Here is a 21,947-nt window from a genome sequence, read left to right as displayed (position 1 = left end):
GGGATATTTAAATTAATAAATGCCACTGGTAATTATTATTCCAAGTGCAATTGGCATTTGAAAGCCAATAATCAGAGTGAAACACCGTATAAAATGTTAATTTATATATAGGACAGGCAATCTAGTTATGCTCCCATTTCACTCTTCCCATTGCTCTCAACATGACAGTTGAGAGAAAAGCAGCCCAGGCAAGAGAAAAGCAATCCCAACCCAAGAGGGACACAGAGCATGAACAGGTGTGATCAGCGTTCCTCTTTGTCTTCCTTGAAATCACCTCACAAGAGGTTTCTCTTCAATTTTGATCAAAAGAGATTTTAAATCTTATTTTATTTTCTCGTTCTCACATCTCTTCAAAGCAGGATGGAAGCAGGGAAGATTCATCTCCAAAGAGACAGGGAGAGAGTGCTGAGTGTTTCTTGCTGCTGCTGTGAGGGTCAGGACTGCCAGCTGCAGCCCACTGTGAGGATCTTTATTCCTCCCAGCGATGACAAGAGCAGCTGCAGCTCCAGAGCTGCTGTCAGCTGAGATGATTTGTTATGGGTGATCTGTCCCAGCTGGGCTGTCCCAGCTGTGCTTCTGTGCCACCTCTTCAAATAAAGGAGAAGGTTTGCATCACAGTGAACACTGCCCTCCTGCCGAGCAACGTCACCCTGCTGTCCCCAGCAGGCACAGCAAGGGCTGCGTCACGTCATCGTCATCATCACATCGCTGCTTAGCTGTGACAAAGCAGTCTTCTGGCAGGAGAAGGCAGTCAAGCCATGATGGCCTGGGGCAAGGCAAGGGTTATTCTCTTCCAGAGTTAAGGCAGCAGTGAATAACAGGGCAGGTGGACCAAAGTCACAAGTTTTCTGTGGGGCTCAGTATGGTTTCTACTCTGCGGTTTGGGGATTCTCAGTGACAATGCCCATATGTGGTGAGACTCAGGGGCATAAATGAAGCTGTGTAACAGCAGCACAGGTTCTCTTATCTTGGCAGTCACTGCAGGCGTGTGCTTGTTTCTGTATCATCTGATGTACCCATCCTTAATTCCACATGGAAGGAAAAAGGCAGTTGCTCCTTTCAGCCAGCAGCTGCCACTACTGTCTTTCTCTGTCTCAAAACAGTTTTGAGGGAGAAAGTGTTTGTGAAGTCGGAGGACTTCTGTTTGTTTGAAGGGTTTGTTCCTTTTACTGAAATAAAAAAAGGGGAAAGAAGGGGACTTGGGCTGGCAGCATTTATTCCTTTAACTTCTCAGCACCAGCTGCTATTGCTTCTGAAAGAGTCCAGAGTAATAACCCTGGTGCTTTTCCATTGATTGCTAGGCTTTGTATTTAACCACTAACACAATATAATACATGTGGCTGATGCTGCAAAAGGCTCACTATACACAGGGGGAAAATGAGAAGGGCGACTTCTGATAAGCTTCACCCTCAAAAATAAACTCTTTCCACATTCTGTGATATGATGCAGTGCAGATGTTGATTACATCTTAGTCTTAGACTCTTGGGGCTTTTCTCTCCCTCATGAAGCCCAGAAGTACTCAGGGGATGAATTCAGTTCCAAATGCTTAAATTCTAACTGAGATTTGTAAGACTCTCAGCAGTACTTTAGACTGGTTTGTTCTTAGATGTGGTTTGATGCTACCTCTCTTTTATCATGTGCTGTGAAAATCAGTAAAATCAGGCTGACACAGAAGGTGCTGTGCTTGGATAGATGAGCTGGTGTACCCTGAAATGAGTGGGGTAAGTCATGCCCAGTGCTGGTTATCTGCTGGTGACTCTTGCACCTTTTTTGCAAAGCTGTCTATGAAACCTTGGCCTCCCTTTGCTTTTACTTAAGTTATGCTTCCTACAGAACCAAACACATTTCTGTGCCAGCCCAGTGCTGTGACACCACTGGACAGGAAAGATGGACAGCCAGTCATGGGAGAAGAATGATCTATTAGGTCTGCAAGGCTGGGGTAAGTGAGCAGCAAGCTGAAATGTTCCATTTATCAGATATCAGATCTTCACAAAAGAAAATAGATTGGTAGTTTTAACAGAAATGTCTGTTCAATATTAAAAATATGTTTTAATGCTTCTCTTGTTTACTAAAATAAGGAAACCTGAAACTTCTTTGACAAAAAGGTTTGGATGCAAGCTAATTTTTTTTTAGCTTAAAAGTGTTACTTAGGAATTGCATACAACCCTGAGTACTGCTTATTTTGTCAATGTATTGAAGTGTTGTGGAGATTCAAAATGCATTCTTGACTTCCTTAGAGTCTTTTGAGTGTTTAATATGGACCACAATGTGAATATACAGTTGCTTGTGTCTTCCCACAAGTTTTGCTATTCACAAGCCTAATTTTAATCCTATAATATCTGGTATTTGTTGGTTGAAACACTGTCTGTTTTCTTTTTTTTGATAGCAGAAGTTGGTGGGTTAATATGTGGTCAATGCTAACAGCTTCTCTGTGAATAACCTGCCAGCCTTCCATAGAAGGTGTGCTACTCTCCCATGGCATTTGAGGTGTAGAGAGACAAACACCATTGGAAGCCAGCCTGTGTAACGTTCAGCACAACAAAGAACAATTGTGTGTCTGGAATGATGCTGTTCTGGACTCTCAAAAAATTAACAAACCTCTCAAAGACTCTCAAAAAAATTAACAAAAAGCCCTTTGTCTCTGACTTAAATGTGCATGTGGCTTTTATCTGCTGCTAGTCTTCTCAATCTTAGAAATATTCACAGGTAGGAAATAGAAATTCTTGGTCAGAGATGAACCTTCCTTTCTCGCCCACCTGCTGGGGAAGATGAATTGTCTGTCTCTCTCCCACTGAGCCACCAGGAGTAACCTCTTGTCAGCACACATTTGTGAGAGATCAATTTAAGTAAAAATGCCTGTTCCAGTCTTAGTAGATGATAAAATACAGACTAAGGTAAGGCTGGCAAATAACCCAGCCCAGCTTCCTGAATGTCAACAGGGAATACATTTACATGAAAGGAGCAGTACAGAAGACTTTGATATTTATACCTTCTAGACACAATGATTGCATATCAAGAGCAATTTTCGCTTTTAATATGGATATCATCACTGCCATTAGTTGGTAGAAATTAAGGCTTCAACTGATTGAATAATTTAAACAAGTTTAAATGTGAATTTGTTTATGAAGGAAAGTTTAATATGAATGAAGCTAACATGGCGCTCTGTAAACTGACTAGAGTTCAGTTCAGAGGTTCTAGATTTAGACAGTGTAAACAGCATCATTCTTAGTTTTGGACCATTTACAGTGTCATGACCATGAAAAGTGGATTTAGCACAGGGTTTCATTTACATACCTGCTACGTTGGGGAAAAGAAGCAATAAAAATCAGGGCATTTATTTTACATAGAGCTGGTATGCTTTTGAGAACAAAACTGTTTTATTCAAAAAATAAAAAAAAATAAAAGAGATATTTTTAGCAGAAGTAATGCGAGCTCGTTGCTTACTTCCCGGCACCGGCCGCCCCTCTCCGTGGTGCTGAAGCGGCTCCCGGCGCCCCCGAGGGTGCGCGCCGTGCGCGGAGGGCCCGCCCTGCATCCTCCGCCCCTGCATCCCCTGCTGCTGCTGCATCCCCCATTCCTGCATCCTTCCTCCCTGCATCCCCCGCCCCTGCATCGGTGGTCCCTGCATTCGGCCCCTTCCCTGCATCCCCCTTCCCTGCATCCCCCGCTCCCGCATCCGCTCCCCCCCCGCATCCGCCGCCGCCGCTGCGGCTCCAGCGCCGCCCCCGCCGCGCAGCGCCGGGCGGGCTCCGGCGGGGCTCCATGGCGGAGCGCGGGGCCTGAGGCGGCGGCGCGGGCGGCATGGAGGCGGATTTCGCCGCCTTCGGGAGCCCGCTGTGCGGCGAGGTCAAGCGCTTCTGCCGGCGGGTGCGGGAGACGTACCGGGAGATCCAGGAGGACCTGACGCCCTACAAGGATGATCGCTACTACCGGTACTGCCGGGCGCGGCTCCGCCGGAATCGGGGCCGAGCGGGGGGCGAGCGGGGGGTCGGTACCGGGCATCACACGGGGAGCCCGCGGCTGAGCCCCCGGGAGCGGCCGCCTGGCCTCGGGGCTGCTCCAGGCGAGCGCCCGGATCCCGCAGCCCGGCGGCCCCGCCGCTCCGCCCGGGAGATGTGCTCTGGCAGAGCCCCCGATCAGACAGCCCCACGCCTCTCTTCCTGCCCTCACCTGTTAACACCCACATACAGGCAATTTCCATCTGCGTCCCTCCGTGCTACCACTTTTCCACTGTCGTAGCAAGCAAGGATGTGTTCTATAGGCAGCCGCGAAACAATCCTGGAACAGGATAAGAATCGATTAGGAAAATGAGAGTGGTTGGCAAAGGTTGAGGTCAGAAGGGACAGATACACTGCCTGGGCTACACCTACACTTCTTCAGAGCCTTGCCTTGTCTGCTGTTTCCGTGACTGACCAGTGATGTCTGGAGAGATGGATGGTTTGAGATTACACAAGGCTAGGAAGGGCTCCAAGGGTGTTGGGCACCTCAGTTATAAATGAAAGGAATTTTTGAATTGGAGGAAATTTCCAAAAAAGTAGAATGAACATCAGGAGAAACAGGTGCCAAGAACTATGCAGAGAATGGATGCTGTTCAGCTACGCAAATACAAGTTGGGGAACAGTTATATGCCATTTTTGTCTTAAAAGGGTATAGAAATTGTAATCTTTTATAAAATAGCCTCTTTTTGCCAGAGAAGTCTTAGATCTGGCAGATGCTGTCCTAAGACAGAGGGAAAGATAAGGTACTGTGTAAGGTCTCTTTCAGCTCTATTTTACTATGCTTCTGCACAGTAGCCCAGCTGTTCTGCTTAAGTCATTTGACTTCAGAATGTGGTTTTTCCCAGTGAAGGGGCAGGTGGTCCATTAGATTGAGTTTGTCTCATTATTCACAACATCAAAGACTACAGAGTCACAGAGCTTGGAAACACAGCCAGCTTGGCAGAGTCTTTCCTGGCAAAACAGTGGCTCCTTACACTTGAGCATGGTGTGAGAAGCCACGGGAGGTGATAAGGAGTGATGGCAATGTACCTGTGTGCATCTGGCAGCGCAATGAGGAATATTGGCACTAGAATGGAGAAAGAGGGGAGGCATTAACTTGTTGAATTAACAAATAAGAGGTCCTGGGAGACACATTTGTTCAGATTTATTTCCAGAAGAATCCTGAGCTCTCCAAGATAAACTATTATTAATTCATTTTTATGACCTTAAGAGTGTATGGAGGGACTTTCTGCATTGAAAAGAAAAGTTGCTACCTCAGTGAATCAAATGAGCTTGCAGCGTTAGTGCTAGATTGCCCTTTCTTCAGTGACAATACCCCCAAGAGGTATCAGCTGCTGGTCATCTAGAATGAAATGGAGTAATATTGGATTCTTAGCATGGAAATAATACTTCCTAACTTACAAGTCATGCTAGTAATTCCCTGCATTCCCAAGATCTTAACCTAAGTGACCTGGTGTAAAGCAAGTTACTGCCACTGCATACCTGCTGTTCTGGCAAGTGCTTCCCTTCAGCACCGTGGGTGGATGTAGCAATGGCACCTTGCTTTTTAGATTCCTGGTGTGGAGGAGGGTTCCTTGATGCTACCATGCATTCTTCTTACAGGCAATTCCCACTTACAGGAAGGAGAATTAGATTTTTAATCCTCTTGTCCCTCTTTGTTTTACTCAGGATGTTTGGTCAGGTTCTAAATGAGCCCACTCTGAGATGTAATGTAGAGATTTTACTGCTCTGACAGCAGTTGACAACTCCCCTGCTTCTCTAAGGCATTTTGAGTAGACTATTGGTATGAAAACACCTTAGTATCAATGTTACTAAGACACATTTTTATCTCTTTGACATACTAACAGTGAGATACCAAAGCTTACTGGGAGATACCAGGCTTCCCAATCAGCTGACAGATATTCTTCAGCGGGAATTTCATAACTCTATCACCTAGCTGGTGTTGAAGAATTCAGCTTGCTGGAAACATTTTTATAGGAATTGAAGAGCAGGAGGGTGGCCAAATTGTGGTCTGACATCAGAGTTGCATAACTGCAACATGGCATTCCTGAAAAATCAATTTGTAGGTTAATGAACATGTCCCACTGGCCAATCAGCTTATACAGGGAAGCACAGTGTTGATGCTGAATTTAGTAATAATACCCAGAGACTGAGATAAATGTCCTTCAATCTGCCCTGCTTTACACAAGGGATAAATTTTAAACTCCTATCATGTAATAATATGACATTTTGTACATCAAAAGGAAAAGACTCTATATAGGACATCACAAAAAGTATTTTTTAACTTGCAGCTTTAATTAATGCTTGATGTTACATAGATAATCTTCAAACCATGTGGGAAAATTTCATTGTGGTTCTGCTCCTCTGGCAAAAAGACCTGAGAAGACCACATCATTTGACTCAGCAATAGAGAGAAGCTGTTCATTTTTCCTTAGAGAACTGGTACCTGTGTGCTTCTGAGGAGAAACCTGAAGTTGCTAAAGAAGGCTGTTGTGATAAAATATACATTTCTTCAGACCAATATACGTCTTCTACCAGGACTAAAGTGGAAGTCTGTGAGAAGCCATGGGGTCAACAAGACCTTGTTGGATATCTGCAAATTCCTGGAAGGTTCATGCTGCCTTCAGCCTTGAACCAGGCAGGATCTTCAGGCTGCTTTGAGCACAGCTGGTACCCTTCTCTTGTTCTTTCAGGGTCCTGGCAATTGGAAGAACATGAATGACCCCAATGGGAAGTATATAGCTAAGGCTTGAAGTATAGAAGTATAGAAGGCTTTTAGAAGCTTATACTTTCACAGAAGTATAGAAGTATATAGAAAGCTTGAAACAGAGAGAGGAGGATGAGACTAACACTGTAGCTTCACGATCGCTTCAAGCTGCCATAAGCTGGCTTTGTGGCTGGAAAAAGCCATCCTAGCTCTCATTTCTCTGGTCACACATTCCTGCTCTTTCCTCATCTGCCCACAATTAATCCTTTATCTGCACACTGACTGAGCAACTGATTCCTAAGTGACCTTTAACTCAGATGATTTCCATTATTTGATTCACCAGTCCACTGCACTAACATGAGTGCTGGCAAAATTGAAAGAGCTCCAGCTAGAGAGAGACTGGGTTTCACCTGTTGTCACTGAAGCTGTGACTCTGTAGCTGTGAGCCATGAAAGTGTAAACTGGCCATGAAAGTACAGCTTTAGTGCTGAGGTGTTCAGTTTAAGTAGAATCCCAGCTGAGTGAGCATTCAGCCTCCTGTTGATAGCTCAGTCTGCCTTCTCTTCCAAGCCTCATTCATCACACACTGTCCAGCTCCTACAACCAATGAGGCAGACAGCAGCTTCTTGCACTATTTCATCCTAGAGCAGGTCAGACAAGGCACTCAGTGGCATCTTCTTGGAAGAAGCGACTGACTGAGTCTGTGAAGAGAGAGGAGTTTCACAGTGTCTTCCCTCCGAGTGTTTAGGTTGTGAACTCAGTGCCAAAATTTTCACAAAAAATAGCATGAAATGTACGTGTTTACAGTGTATGCACAACCCTTTGTAAGTTGGCAGATAGCAAAGAGAAATGTGGTCCCATGGCTAATTGAAGTGAGCTGGATTTCAAGCTCTGCCACCCACACAGTTCTCCAAGTGACTTTTGGCAAGGCTCAGTCTCTCTGTGCTTAAAGTTTCCTACCTACCCAATGAAAAAAACATAGTTTTGGTTTGAGGATAATAAATTCACATTAGTGAGACACCTGAGTGCCAGAGTCCTTGGAACAGCTCCGTTGTGAGCACATAAATAGAAGTGTAACTGCAGAGAGTCATAACTCCACAACCACGCTTCCCAGAACACTGGGAATGGTCACAGATGCTGTAAGCACCATTCCATCATTTTCTGGCCAGGGAGAACTTGTTGGAGAAACCTGAAGTGTGCTGAAAGCAGCACAATGCATGTCATAGTCATCCATGACCTAATGGCCAATTGTGGCTTGGCAGTGATGATAACTTCCTCTGAGCAGATACACTTCGTTAAGTTGTCCTGATTACTCAAGGCTTTATTTTCTTTCCCCCAGTTGATTCTTGTCTACAGTTTAAACTCTTGTTGATTTAAAATGTGTGGACACCTTTTCTTCATCAATTGGTACTATGTATTTCTGAAGGCAGCTATTTTTATGAGATTACTAAGTGATCATCAGTGCTGTAAACCTCTGATGTGATAAATACCAGTATCAATGACTAAATTAATTCCCAGCATGTTTTTAGGTTCAGTGGTGTTACACACCACTGTATACTGGGTCCCACAGGTCACAAGTAATGACATAACTGCCCCTAGAGTAATGGAATAAAATAAATAATATTATTAAACCTAAGTACTTTTAAAAAGGAAATGCAATTAGACCATTGTATTATTGAAATAAGCTTTTAATGAAATTATTTAACTGATGAAGAGGTAATTTTTAAATTATTTGTTGACTGATCTATCTAAGCATTTCTTTGGGGATCATCCCAAAATGGCTCTGCCTTCTGAATATAACAAACACCAAAGCTAGCTAGTTATTCTGAATTTCATTCAAGAGTACACATCAGGTATTCCCACATGTTTCAGTAACTGCAATGCTGACTTTCTATGAGCAGATGTTAGAGCTATCAAAATCAGTACAAAACATAGTTTGGTTAACCCTTACACCTTCCTACTCTTTACCATCACTACCCAGGTTGTCAATCTCTGTTGCCCAGTCTTAGGACATTTAACAGAAATTCAGAACAGAAATCCAACTTTATCTTAACATTGTGCAATAACAGAACACTGTTGAATGTGAACTAGAGATTTTTATTACATAGCGTGTTTAAAGTAATCGCTTACTCCTAGGTTTAATTTCTGTTGCTCGTGAGCTGACTGAATTCTCTGCAAACACAATACATCAATCACATCCCTTGAATGCCACAAAGCTTCCTGAGATGACTGCAGTGACAACATTTTAATTCCACTGAAAGAGCTGGTAAACAAATCGTTTATGACCCAGGTGGCACTAAACGTGTGTGTTCAGCATGGATACACTGGGCCTTTTGCCTAAATTGACAGGTTTAGACTGGATTCAGAACCACTTCTATGTCTCAAGTATTTTCTGTTTATACGGTTAAATTTCCCTCTGCTACTGGGGGTTGCTACTGCTACAGCACTAGCTGATAAAACACACTAGAAATGTGGAAAATACTGCTGTTATCCTGACACAATGACACGTTTGGCCTCATAACCAACAATATGAGGTTCAACTAGATCAAATGCTGGGCTCTACACTTTGGTCACAACCCCAGGCAGGGCTACAGGCTGGGAGAGGAATAGCTGGGAAGTGGCCTGGCAGAAAAGGACCTGGGGGTGCTGGAAAACAGCAGCTGAGCATGAGCCAGCTGTGCCCAGGTGGCCAAGAAGGCCGATGGCATCCTGGCCTGGCTCAGCAATGGTGTGGCCAGCAGGAGCAGGGCAGGGATTGTCCCCCTGTACTCAGCACTGGTGAGGCTGCACCTCAAATCCTGTGTCCAGTTCTGGGCCCCTCACTGAGGGAGGACTCTGAGGGGCTGGAGCATGTCCAGGAAAGGGCAAAGGAGCTAGGGAAGGGTCTGGAGCACAAGTCCTGTGAGGAGCAGCTGAGGGAGCTGGGAGTGTTTAGTCTGGAGAAAAGGAGGTTTGGGGAGACCTCATAGCTCTCTACAGCCACCATATAGGAGGCTGCAGCCCGGTGGGGGTTGGTCTTTTCTCCCAGGGAACCAGACACAGGACAAGAAGAAAGGCTTCACGGTGCACCAGAGGAGGTTCAGCTTGGACATTAGGAAGAATTTTTTCACAGAAAGGGTGATTAGGCATTGAACGGGCTGTCCAGGGAGGTGGTGAAGTCACCAACTTTAAAGGTGTTTAAGAAAAGACTGACGTGGCACTCCGTGCCATGGTGTAGCAGACACGGTGGTGTTAGGTCATAGGTTGCACTCGATGATCTTGGGGATCTTTTCCAACCAGGTTGTTTCATGATTCTGTGTTACTGTGATTTTGACCCCGCAGCGCTCGGCAGGCCAGGACCAGCCGTGTGCCGGCGCTGCAAGCACACTCAGCAAAGATAAGCTGTATCGCACTCCCTCCCGAAGGGTCTCTCCCGCTCTGTCTGCCGCCGCCCCGGCGGAGCATGGGCCCGTGTCCCCTCGGGCTCGCCGTAGCTCCCCCCCACCCCCAGCACCCTCGCGGCCGGGGCGCGGCGGAGCCCGTGACGTATGTGGGGCCGCGTGGCGGCCGCGCGGTGACGCACGCGGAAGGCGTCGCGCGGCGCCGGCTGTGCCACGGCGGCGGCGCGCGGAGGAGGTGCCGGCAGTGCGCGCGCGGCGCCGCCATGGAGCCGTGAGTGGGGGCGGAGGGGGGGGGGGGGCGGCGGGCGCGTGAGCCTGAGGGGCGCCGGTTCGCCCGGGTCCGGGTCCGGGAGAACAAACTGCGCTCTGTGAGGGAGGAGCTGAGTGTTGTCATTGACATAATCACAGAACGGGCAGACTCGGAAGGGACCGCGGTCATTGGGCGACTGGTCCAGCCCGCCTGCTCCGGCAGGGTCAGTCCTAGAGCGCGCGGCACGGGATTGTGTCCTGACGGGTCTCGGGTATCTCCAGGGAGGGAGAGCCCTCAGTCTCTTTGGGCGGTGTGAGTGTAATTCAGTTTATACAGGTTATCCTCCTTAAGGAAATCAGCTCTTCCAGGGTTAAATGAATGTTTCTGAGGTTGTGGTTCGCCGCTCAGAGCCCCGAGGGTGACTGTCCTTTTCTTTTGGTGAACGCTGTGAGTTTGCCTTTTATATGGCGAATAAAACCTCCCCCCACCCCCGGTATCTTCACTCTCAGATTGATTGTTAAAGGAAAAAGAAAATACTTCTTTTCCCGGATATTTCTTGGCATGGACCAAGAAGTGCATGACCAAGAGCCACAGCCGTGATTAATTATTCAGACTTAAATGAATACAACGAACTACAACTAAAAAGACAAAAAAGCCAAACCCATCCCGTGTACACATACAAAGGTAAAGCATAGCCATGTTTATCTGTCAGTTGTCATGTAGAAGTTCTATATAGTACTGACAATGTTAATTTTATGCCTCTTTTATGTAGCCATGTGCTGCCTCATTAGCTATTAACCCTTGTGGTATACATTTGCAAGAAGAAATTCAAGGTCTTCTGAGGGACACCAAAGCAGGCAATGTATTTAACCCATGAGCAAGCGCAGGGTCTATGGATAGCCCCACTACTGTCAACGTCGGTAGAATATATAATTATTCAAATCAAAGTGGGTTTGATGGTTCTATTTGGGACTGAGCCTAAAATAGAGAAGAGCAGTTGGAGGCAGAGATGTTGAGGCTAGGATTTCAGAAAAGCTGCTGTGCATAAAAGCAAGCTATTTCTGATTTTAATATTGACTCTGTGCCTTCCTACTGCTTAATCTCAGTTTCACCACAGCATTCCCTTCTTTAAAGTCAGTCTTCAGTGAAAACTGTTATATAATAGGCTCTGTTTTTCTTGATGGTCTTCATGAAAGACTTGATTGTGCAGTCATGAGAAGTGATTTGAAGGTGAGGAATATCCTGAGGAACATTTTGCTGACCCTTTGGAGACAAAACTTTACTCCAAAAGCAAGATGTAACCCTCCTTTACATCTCACATATGAATGGCTCCTGAAAGATTGCAGTAGTTTTGAGTGTGTGTTTCCAAAGTTAACTCTGTCACAGGCTGCACTAGAGCAGTTTAGTTTTACTGACTGCTACTTGAGACATTGAAGTATACGATTTCTCTGTTTTTATCTCAGTGTTTTCTCCTCCTTTGCAGTCAGTTTCGGACATAAGTTAATTATAAACCACTCCGAGTTAGGGTAAAGCTGAGTGTAGGTGGTAAAAGCTGCCTGAAAGACCTGCAGACAGTTGGATGCCTAGTCTTGAGCTTTGGACTGCTGTGGTTGGGCTGATTAAAGTATCTTCCACTTTGCTTGGTAAAGCAAAGCACAGTTCTTTACTTGTTTGAACAGGTGCATCCAGAGGGAGTAATCTTTTTTGATTTTCCTATAAATGTGCTTCCAACATTTCATTTCTTTCTTGGGCATTTCAAATGTAAGATAGAGGCTGTCAGTGGGGCATCACCAACTTGCACTTAGGTATATTGATAAACTTTATGTAATCTCTTTCCAAAAGGCAGGTGTTAAACAATGAACTCACAGGAAGGTGCTTTGACCTGCTTTGTAAGTCAGCTGGTGGTAGGTGCAACGAGACACTTAAATCTGCACAAGGAAGTTCTGCAGCTGCAGCAAGGGGCAATGGAGTGTGCATCACCTGATAGGAATGCTGTAAATTGTGGTTTGCCTTCATGAGAAATGCAGTTAAGATTTGGCTGAGTTCTTAGATTTGCTGTGAGTAAAAGTGTCCACGTTGCCTTACTGACCTCTAAAGCAGCACATTCAGTCAGTGGCTTAAATGAGACTTGAGGAGTACAGGTAGGTGTACACCTACCCATTCCAACTACTAGGTGTTGCACCATCTGGAGAGCAGCTGGAATAAAGAATGAGCCAATGTCTGGAACGTGTTCTTCAGAAGCTCACAAGCACATCTGCTCTGGCTTATGAGTAAACCAAGGTGCTAATTGCCAGTGGTTGTAACACTCTTGGCTGGGTGAGGAACTGGTGGCTTTCCTGTAAGGAGAATGGGGAGGGAGCTGCTTTTCATGTCCACATCATGCATTTTGAAATGTCTGCAATGCAAAAACTTTGAAATCAGGAAAGATATGAAAAGAACCAAGAACATGCCCAGCAAGTCAGAAGTATCCTGCATCAGCCTGTGGCTGTCAAGTGGATGCTCAGATGTGAGCTGTTCAGACAGCACAAGTCTTTGTTATGCATTACTGCAAACATGATACCCTTCCAGTTGTCAGCTATGCTCAAGCCATAAACTTTCCTGTGTTGAGACTTCCTCAGTATGTGCTCTGCCTTGAAGCATTTGGTATCCACTTGAACTCTTACAGATAATTTAGGCATGTCCACATTTTATGTACTGTTTTTGTATGTCAGGGATTTTCTTGCTAAGATTAATACTTTGGTATTTCAAGATAACATCCCATACTTGGTGTACTCAGGTAGACAGGGAACACCAGGTCATCTGTGGAACCGAAGGAGCCCCTGGAGCTGATGGAAAAATGCACCTTAGTTGTTTTAGACCTAGTACAAATTTAATAGCTTTAACATGGTTTAAGTGCATGAAGGTTGAGGTTTTAAGACATTGATATAGGAAAAATACTGCAGTTACATCCCTGCAAAAGTCATGCAGACAAGTTCTGCTTTGAAATGCCTCTATTTGTGGTTTTAAAAGTCAGCTTAAAACCCTATTTGTCTGTGAGGCTTCTGTGTGATGATCTGATATTACTTATATGGTAACTACTTGGTTGTTGCACGTATGGTTTGCCTTTTTTGGCTGTACAGTCAGCTGTTCTGACCTCTAGACTGATGCAGAATTTCTGCTGTGTGTAAAGGTGTGTGGCAAGTGTTTTGCAGGTGCTGTCCCAGGAGTCCTGCACAGCCACTTTGTGCAGGCTCGTAACATTGCAGCTTCTTGCTTGCAGTTCTCATTACTTCTCTGGGGTTTTCTTCCCTTCCCCACTTCCTTTCTGTGTTAATGAATTAAGATTTGGATCTCTCAAACTTTACAGTAAAGAAATAATGCAAATTGGATTTGGTAGTGCTTCATTTGGCGAAAATGCAGCGATTCTCAAAGGAAACAGAGGTTGTTATTATTAAATTCTTGTACTGGTTTAAAGTGAATTGTTTGCCTTGCTTTAAGGGCTGCCATGCATGCAGCACATGGTACCTGGTCCCAGAGTTCAGGCTGGGCTTATGGGGAGGATTTCACCACCTCTTCTGCAATTCTTTGTTAATGTGGTGAACCAGTAAGAGCACCATTCAGCTGGTGAAAAGAAGAAAGAAGTTTTATTCCAAGCTAAAAGGGAATGCTGTAATTAAAGTCTTAAGGTTTAATTTCTTTCCATGATGGTGCTCCTACAAATGTATTGAAAGACACCACCAGCACCCCATCAGCCCCCCCAGTCCTGCAGCTTTCCCATATAAACTGTACAGATTCCCATGATCATACCTCCTGGAACAACAGTAGAAAGTCAGAAACAGTAGAAAGCCACTGTGGTGGCTCAGTTCTGGTGTAACTCAAGAGGAAATGTTTGCTGTATTTTGAAACACGGTGGATTTGTCCACCTTATGTAAGATTAGTTATTTGATCATATTTCCCTTAGGCTAACAGAACTGGAAGTCACCTGTTTTCCAGGGAATGCAGTTGGTATTTTCAATGCACACCGCACCCCTGCCCCCGTTTTGTCTTTAACCTAATTATAACCACCAATGCATAGTGCAGGAGATGTCATTGCTAGTATGTATATTTGTGTTTAGGTGTCCAATAGCAAACTTGAGTTCAGGTTTTTATTTCCCAAGCTTTGGTGGAGCTCAGACAAGAGTTCAAAGCCTGAGCATGCAGATCTAGCAGATCTGGAGTTCTGCCCTACTCCTTGTTGGGGATGATTCTGTTAGGTTGAAATATATTTATAGGGTATAGACAACTCATCAAGATCCTGTGCAGGTAACTGAGTTGTCAGTGATGTCTGTCCCTTTAGATTAAGCTCTCATTGCAGGAGACATAGGGTGTTGGATGTTGAAGTTAATAATGTATGAAATAACACAAACAACCTTTTCTATCTTTAAGAAATGCTTTCTGTTGCTCAAGTTTTAGGACAATAGAAAACCCTAGCATTAAAAAATGGGCAAAATTCATACATTTTGGAGCACAGATGTGTGTGTACATACATGTGTTTAATAATTCCTGTTATCTTTGCTCTATGAAGCAGCATCTTTTTTCTTAGTGTTACATGTTACCTCAATGTTTGGTTTAATTTTCTTTGTTGAAGAGTGAGTGGGGTTTATTTTCTGCCCCTTTAGAAATATGGCAGACACTAATTCTGTGGTTTCTTTTGCTTCCTGTAGGCTGGCCCCGATGCGATTGTATACACTGTCCAAAAGGCATTTTGTTCTGGTCTTTGTAGTATTCTTTATTTGTTTTGGTCTGACAGTCTTCATAGGAATAGCAGGTAAGGATGTTCTCTTTTTAAAAGATAACAGTTCTCATATACTTTGTCTAAACCTGTTGGTATTTACAGATGTATTTAAATGCTGATGAGCTTACTGTTCCTGAGATGTCTGAGGAAGCCTTTGTCTTGACAGAGACAGGGAAGTTTTTCTTCTATCTCACTTTTTCATAGAAGTAGTACCTACAAAGACTTGGTATTTGCAACTGCTTTGCAGGGGAGAGACAATAAAATGAAACAAGCAGCTTCATTGCAACGTAATTTTTCAGCAGACTGCTACATTAATTGGGGTTTTTTTATGTATTTCTATATGCAAAATGGTAGTGCTAATACTTGATTTCCTGTGAGGAAACTCATAACTGTTTGTAAAGCCTACGAAATGTTTGAGTGATAGATGCCACATAAATACAAAATATTTTAGTGTAAAAATATGAACTTCACTTGTCAAACATATATGAGCTTAGGTGTCTGGTTTCAGAGATCTTTGTGAGACTCCTGACATGACCTGGGAGGCTTAAGCACATAAAGCCTGGGTAGTCATCCTGGAGATCAGAGAGATTTGTGCTAGTCTGGTCAACAAAGATGCAGTGTCACTAGGGAGTTGAAAAGCATGGGACCCTTCTTTATTTCATGCCAGAGGGCTTTTCCAGGGCTAAAACATACTTGAAAAATAAGTCAGTGTGCTCTCCTAGCAGTGTTAAATGTACTGATACTCTTCTGTCAGAAGAGCTTTATCAATACAGAAGTGACAGGGAGAAGAAAAGTGACTGGTGCTCATCAAGCAACCCACCCCTATATAAGAATTACTTTAGGTTGTTACCATCTTCCTCTGCTTTACTGCTGACTTCCACATCACTCAGCATGTCCAGTGTGTCCCTCTCTGACACTTTTAGGCCTGTTGGGTTTGTCTCTACCTCTGCCCTGTCCTTCACCTCCTTTAGAGTGAGAAGGGCTCCCAGGCCTTGGAACCATCCAGCCCTGCCTGACTTGGAAAGAAGGGTGGGTTAATTGGAGGCAGCTGTTTGGGCTTTTATGCCCATCTGTGCCTTGTAGGCAGTACATTTTTCATAATAGCCTTCAATAATAAAATTTGTCTGTGAAATAAAATCTTCTTTCCTGCTGTTTGATTTATTATAGCAGCCAAAGGTCCAAACTGGCTTTCAGTTCATAAAGGTTAACCACTGATATTCCTGTGACTTGCTGAAGGATGCTGAAGGGCATTATTTGGTCACTAAAATACTGCATCAACACATTTGCAAAAGTGCATTTTATGATAAAGGGGGGGAAAATGGAATTATTTAATTTAGTGTAATTGGTCTATTTGGCTTTAAAATTGAACAATATTTATAGTTGTGTACTTATACTGCCAGACTGCAAGAAATCAAAGAAAGTTGTTTTAAGTAAGACTAGGCAATGCTCCCGGAAGAGAAAACTGAGTGTTTTGTTCTTAATCAGTAGCAGAACCTGAGAGGGAGCTGTGCTGGTGTATTGTGTCTGCATGCAGAGTAATCTGGTGGTGTGGTTACCTTTGGCCCAGGGGACTTGGCTGCTGTAAGCAGCACTTGGTCATCTGTACCATGCTGTGATCCCAGGCCTTGCCTGTGATCCCTTTCAGGAGCTGGCATGGCTGTGGGATTCTGGTCCTTGTAAGACTGGCTTGCTGGATCGTTTGGCTGACAGTGTTCATTATTATAACTGAAATGTTTTTAAAAGAATGCTGTTTACCTTGGGAGGAGATCCAGTGAACAATTACTGTGATATTCCTCACGGCTTTTGTTGACGGCTGCTTGCTTCCTGTGAGTAGAAGGAGGGGCCCCAACAAGAGAATGCTCCCTTGTTAAAGGGTACAGTCTGAGAAAAGCTCACAAAACCCACTAAGTAAATGAAAGTATGGGAGATACATCCATATTTCTGTGCTACTTAAATGTGCCATTGCCCACAGTCAACGTCTGTACCTGCAGTTTGGGAAGCCTGGCAGAACTCCTGATTTTCATCTGAGAAATCAGTACCGTTTGATCGGAGATAGATGCTGCTCTTACAGTCCCTGTAACCCAAAACAGACACAGACTTGTTTGGACTTTTTTCCAAGTTGCACTCACTTTCTTTCTCTTTTCACAATGGGTCTGTGTTGTTTATGGGATGAGACAAGTTCAAAGAAAATCCAAGGTTCAGAACTCATTTTGGTAGCTGTGCAGTTCATCAACTCAGGGTAGTTCTTTGCCTTTATCTGTTATTATGTTAAGTGAGCAAGAGTAAAAGAAAAACAGTAACTATTTTAATTAGTCCACATTTGTAAGTAACATAGCCACAGCATCATTTTGTTTCAAAAGCTTTTATTTATCACTTGCTAGAGAACAAGCAGTTATAGCACTAGAGCTTCATTATTTGTTTGGTTGCTGTTCTTAAAAACTTTGACTGTGATTTCTCTGTCCCAGTATGGGTTCATATCATCCAATTAAGAAAATAAAAACACTTAAAAAGGCAAATTCTAGTTGTTTTGTCAAGACTTAATTACTGATATATGATGACTTACCAACTGTGAACACCTACTGAAACTCAATTTTGCTTTTTAAAACAAAAAATGCCTTTGAAAAATCTGGTTTATATGTACTTGAGAGCTGAAAAGTTCAATGATGCTGAACTGACTTTATAGTGGGCGGCTGCTAGTGATGTTGCACTGCAATTCTTATATGAAATTCTAGCTGTGATGGCTGAAATTCTTAATTTTTTCTTTTAAGTCTGTAAGATGGTTAATATTGTTATTAGGGTGGTTGTAGGAGCCCAAGCAGTGCTGCATGTTTAGAGCTGTCATGACAGCTAATCCATCTTGGACAGAGTGATCCCATGCTGCTCATTTATAAATTTCCTTCTTTTCCGTTCTTTCTTTGTAGTAACTTTGAAATGTTTGGTCTGTGTGAGAAACTGCTTTTCTTGCTTAATTTTTATAGTACTGAGTTTGCAATTGAATGAGCATATTTTGAGGGCCAAAAAATTCCATTAAATTGCCAGACTAAATATATACAGGGAGAGACCATTTGGACTGAGGGATCTTCCTGGCCCAAGTACAGGTGTATATGTCTTGCACATGTCCCTACCTGCTATACATCTTCTCTGTGTGTGTTCACAACCTGCTGTGTGGACACAGATGTTTTCCTCCTCTTCCTGTCACTTTCCTGGTTTAGTCCTTTTGTGTTTTGTGTGTATAAAACCACAAACACGTGTGCATTCCTCTTGTCCTCAGTACTCCATGCTCTTAAAGGGAAATTGTACCACTGTCTGGAACCATCTTATCAGGGGTTACAAAGAAGATGGGGCTTTTCTCAGAGGTGCAACATAAGCTGGAGCAGAAGAAATTCCAGTTAGGACATTTTTCTTACTGTAATGGTAGTTAAATACTGGAATAGGTTTCCCAGACAGGTTGTGGGAGTCTCTGTCCTTCAAGATGTTAAAGACTTAACTGGACATGGCCCTCAGCAGCCTCATCTGATTAAACAAAGGGGTTCTGCATTCCCATAAAATCCTGGGAGACATATATATGTATATAGATAGATAAAGATAGAAATATAGATGAATAAAAAACTACTACTAAAATTGTAGTAGTTTAGAGTACACATTTAGGGCTTTTGACATGGAGTTCTTGATTTATAATTTACTTTATTTAATGATGTGTAGAAGTACCATGGCAGAGATGCTTAAAGGAACATGCAGGTCAAATTTATAAATTATATTGAGATATCCGTGTGCTTTACCCTTTATCTGAAAAGTGGAATACCATTTACCTTCTTTGCAGAAGGTATTTTGTACAGTCTTTTGAAAACCTATATTTACATCATCACTTGTATGTATACTTCAATATTATTTTCTTTCTTCCTTCTTATATATTTTGTAGGTCCTAATGTAATTGAAACTTCTGTAGCAAGAACTGACTTAAATAACAGCCTAAAGGTAAGAGTTACTAAATATTGTTGGATTATATGAATGGCTTTATTTGATGTTGGTAATGTTAAACATTTCTCTCCTTCCCCCCAGTCATTTTAAATATTTAAACTTTTACTGCAGAATGTCTTAGTGGTGCTTTCCAGTTTGAAGCTGATCATGCAATATTGTACTACCACTGTGTTACTTCATGAATACCCAGCAGCAATTTCTGGTCTCTTACTGTTGGGAGCAGGTCAGATAGAGATTTCTAGGGTGTCTCTGCACAGCAGTTTCTGATAAAGAAGCATGTGAGTTTTTCCCTGGTGAATTAATGTTGGAGATTCTTGTAGGAGGTTCAGAAATAGAAATTGAGAACATGCATGGAAAAACAATGCACTCAGTGGCAACTAATGCCATCCCTCTTGTGATTTCCCTTTCTATCATCTGTAAAGAAATATTTCTTGTTAATTGTTAGCTATCATGTGACCAAGACGTGGGATCTGGCTTCCTAAGAGGAACATTCACATATTCTCAAGTACTTTCATATTTTGGTTCTCAGTTCTTGCATTTTTGTTTGTCTAACTCTTCATTGTCAACCTAATATCTAAAGTATTTTTTGTGAAAGGACTAAAAAGGTTTTTTTGTGTGTTTTTTTTCTTAAAATGCATTTCCTTTAAATACACTGGGACACTTCTTTTTTCTTTTTTTTTTTACCTACCAGTCACCTATATATGTTTAGATTGATACAGTACTGTGGGTGGGAACCACATCTTGATTTCACATTAGAGAAGTCTTTCCTGCGTGTAGGTTTTATCTGTTAATGATACCTTTCATTCTTTTGAACTCAATGTGGAATTTTTAGAAAACCTAGTGGAAAATAGGGCTTTTTTGTAATTATAGTTTAAAAAGTTTAAAACTATGTAGCAGATGAAGGCCCACAAATCTGACTTTTGATGTAAAGTTCTAAACATTATTTCTTATATTCAAGCTAGGCCTCAGGATTTTGTTTATCACATCTGAACTTTTCTGTTTTATTGCTGCTGCTTTTATAAGGTTTAGGTAGTTGTACCTTTCTTTACTTCAGTGCTTTGCAAAATACGTGTGCTGTTTAAGCTACTTCTGTGGAAGACTTCTATGTGAGCTGCTTATCACGCTGTCCACAGAGTAGCACATACAAATCTCTTCTCAAAAACATTGTCCCAAACATAACTAGCATGCCTTTCATCATTGTAACTACAGGTATGTCATGCAGCAGTGTAAAGGCTGGTGCTAACCTTGTGGGGTTTTTTACAGCTGAAGCCATTTAATTTAAGTTCGCCACCACTGTCAACTTACAACCAGCAGCTGTGGCTGACCTGTGTGGTTGAGTTGGATCAGCACGATGGTGAGAATCTGACCTAATTCTCAGGAAACTGCTATAGCAACCTGTCTATTGTACCTTTAATTCCATCTGTCACACACATGATCCTGTTGCTTTCTGGCTGTGGTTGGTGGGTTTTTCTTCTGATGTGCTTTTCTTCCACCTCACCCTCCTCCCTTGATAAAGAGATGGACAGCACTGATTGAATTGTAGGCAACAGGAGTAGGGGACAAGTTGTTTGTTATTTTTGTGAAAACAATAGTATCTAGATAATCTGTGTATTTCCTTCTTCATTTTGGGGGCAATTAGATGTGTAGATTGTAATGGTATTGATTTTTCAATACAGCTTCCCTGTATATATGTGAGAAATACTATATTAGTAATTGTTAATCTGTAGATTCAGTACAGGGCTTGTGACTTAATGCCTATGTGTAAAAATACGTACCCTATTCCAGTAATGTATAGCTGGTAAGTCTGAGTAGTATTTGGATAGCATATGTGTTTTAAACAATTTTGGAACTCTATTTGAGATTTAATTTCTGCAAGTAGCAATAGATTAATATTTCCTGTTTTAATTCCAGTATCCCTCAAGAAGAATGTGACTATGACAGTCAGAGTGCTGGGAGTGGTGAAGGATGGAAGCACACCATACGTTAACAACCAAGTTCACAATCGGACGAGGTTACTCAGTTGTGTACAGGTATGCACTTGCTTAAACAAAACTCTGATGTAGGGCATTTTCTTTAAATATGTGTGCATGCTAATTTACAAATAAGAATGTACTTGTTAAACATGTCTCAGGAAAGACTCTACAGGACAGTTTTATTTATAATGGCAACGTAGGCAGTAATGCTGACAAGACACCTTCCTGTCCATCATTTTTCTGTTTAGTTCTGTGACTTGTGTCTGTTGACTCTTAAAGACCCCTCTTGTTAGAGTTGCTCTTTGTCAGGAAAGCAGTGGGTCCTGTTCAGTCACCTAAACAGGTTTAGCAGTACTGAAGAAAGGGATGTTGTAGCAGAAGATTTGATATGGGGTTCCAGAGGAGAGAAAAATTCTTCTCCAACACCTTGCAGAATCTGCTTGAAATCAGCTGGCAACTATGTTCTGAAAAAGCCACATTTTTTGCCAGTGTGAAGAAACATTTGGAGATTCTAATGTGATTTTCACTGAAATTTTTAAGCTTGAAGACATTCAAAACAGCTTCTCCAGATGCAAATCCTTTAGGAAGGACATAGCTGAAGTTTTTTATGATAAGCATATATAGTAAATCAATGTTTTCTTTTTATATAGATATATGTACATATCTGTGAAATTTGCAGAAATTAATTAATACTGCTCCATTAGATTTAATTACATAGTCAAGAGAGCAATATACTTTGCTTTTCTCTTTTCTCCTGTTAACTTTTTAAATGAGTTAGTATAAGGTAGGCCCATCTCACCAGCTTGAGTTACTGACAGAGTTATTTGGTTCCATCCTGGTGCTGCAAGCAGTTGCTGTCACTGGCTCAGGTGAAAAGCTGGCACTTTTATTTGAGTTTATTGTTCAGC

At 42.6% G+C, this 21,947-nt stretch overlaps 1 protein-coding gene across 3 annotated transcripts in view; it reads left to right on the top strand.

The window, feature by feature from the left end:
- Positions 1-3,770: 3,770 nt before the first annotated feature.
- Positions 3,771-21,947, top strand: part of TMEM181 (transmembrane protein 181) — a 33,487-nt gene continuing 15,310 nt past the window's right edge. For 2 of the 3 annotated variants that reach the window (XM_066546911.1, XM_066546912.1), the window contains exons 1-5: positions 3,771-3,932; positions 15,018-15,121; positions 19,008-19,063; positions 20,330-20,420; positions 20,978-21,096. In XM_066546911.1, the coding sequence (XP_066403008.1) occupies positions 3,802-3,932; positions 15,018-15,121; positions 19,008-19,063; positions 20,330-20,420; positions 20,978-21,096 (501 nt within the window). In that variant the 5' untranslated portion in view covers positions 3,771-3,801. Of the gene's footprint in view, positions 3,933-10,295; positions 10,357-15,017; positions 15,122-19,007; positions 19,064-20,329; positions 20,421-20,977; positions 21,097-21,947 lie in introns of those variants that run through there. The other variant, XM_066546913.1, reaches the window with a different exon arrangement.

Source organism: Molothrus aeneus, chromosome 3 (assembly GCF_037042795.1).
Source record: "Molothrus aeneus isolate 106 chromosome 3, BPBGC_Maene_1.0, whole genome shotgun sequence".
In the NCBI taxonomy this organism is placed as follows: Eukaryota; Metazoa; Chordata; class Aves; order Passeriformes; family Icteridae; genus Molothrus; species Molothrus aeneus.
This window is presented reverse-complemented; position numbering and strand designations above follow the sequence as displayed.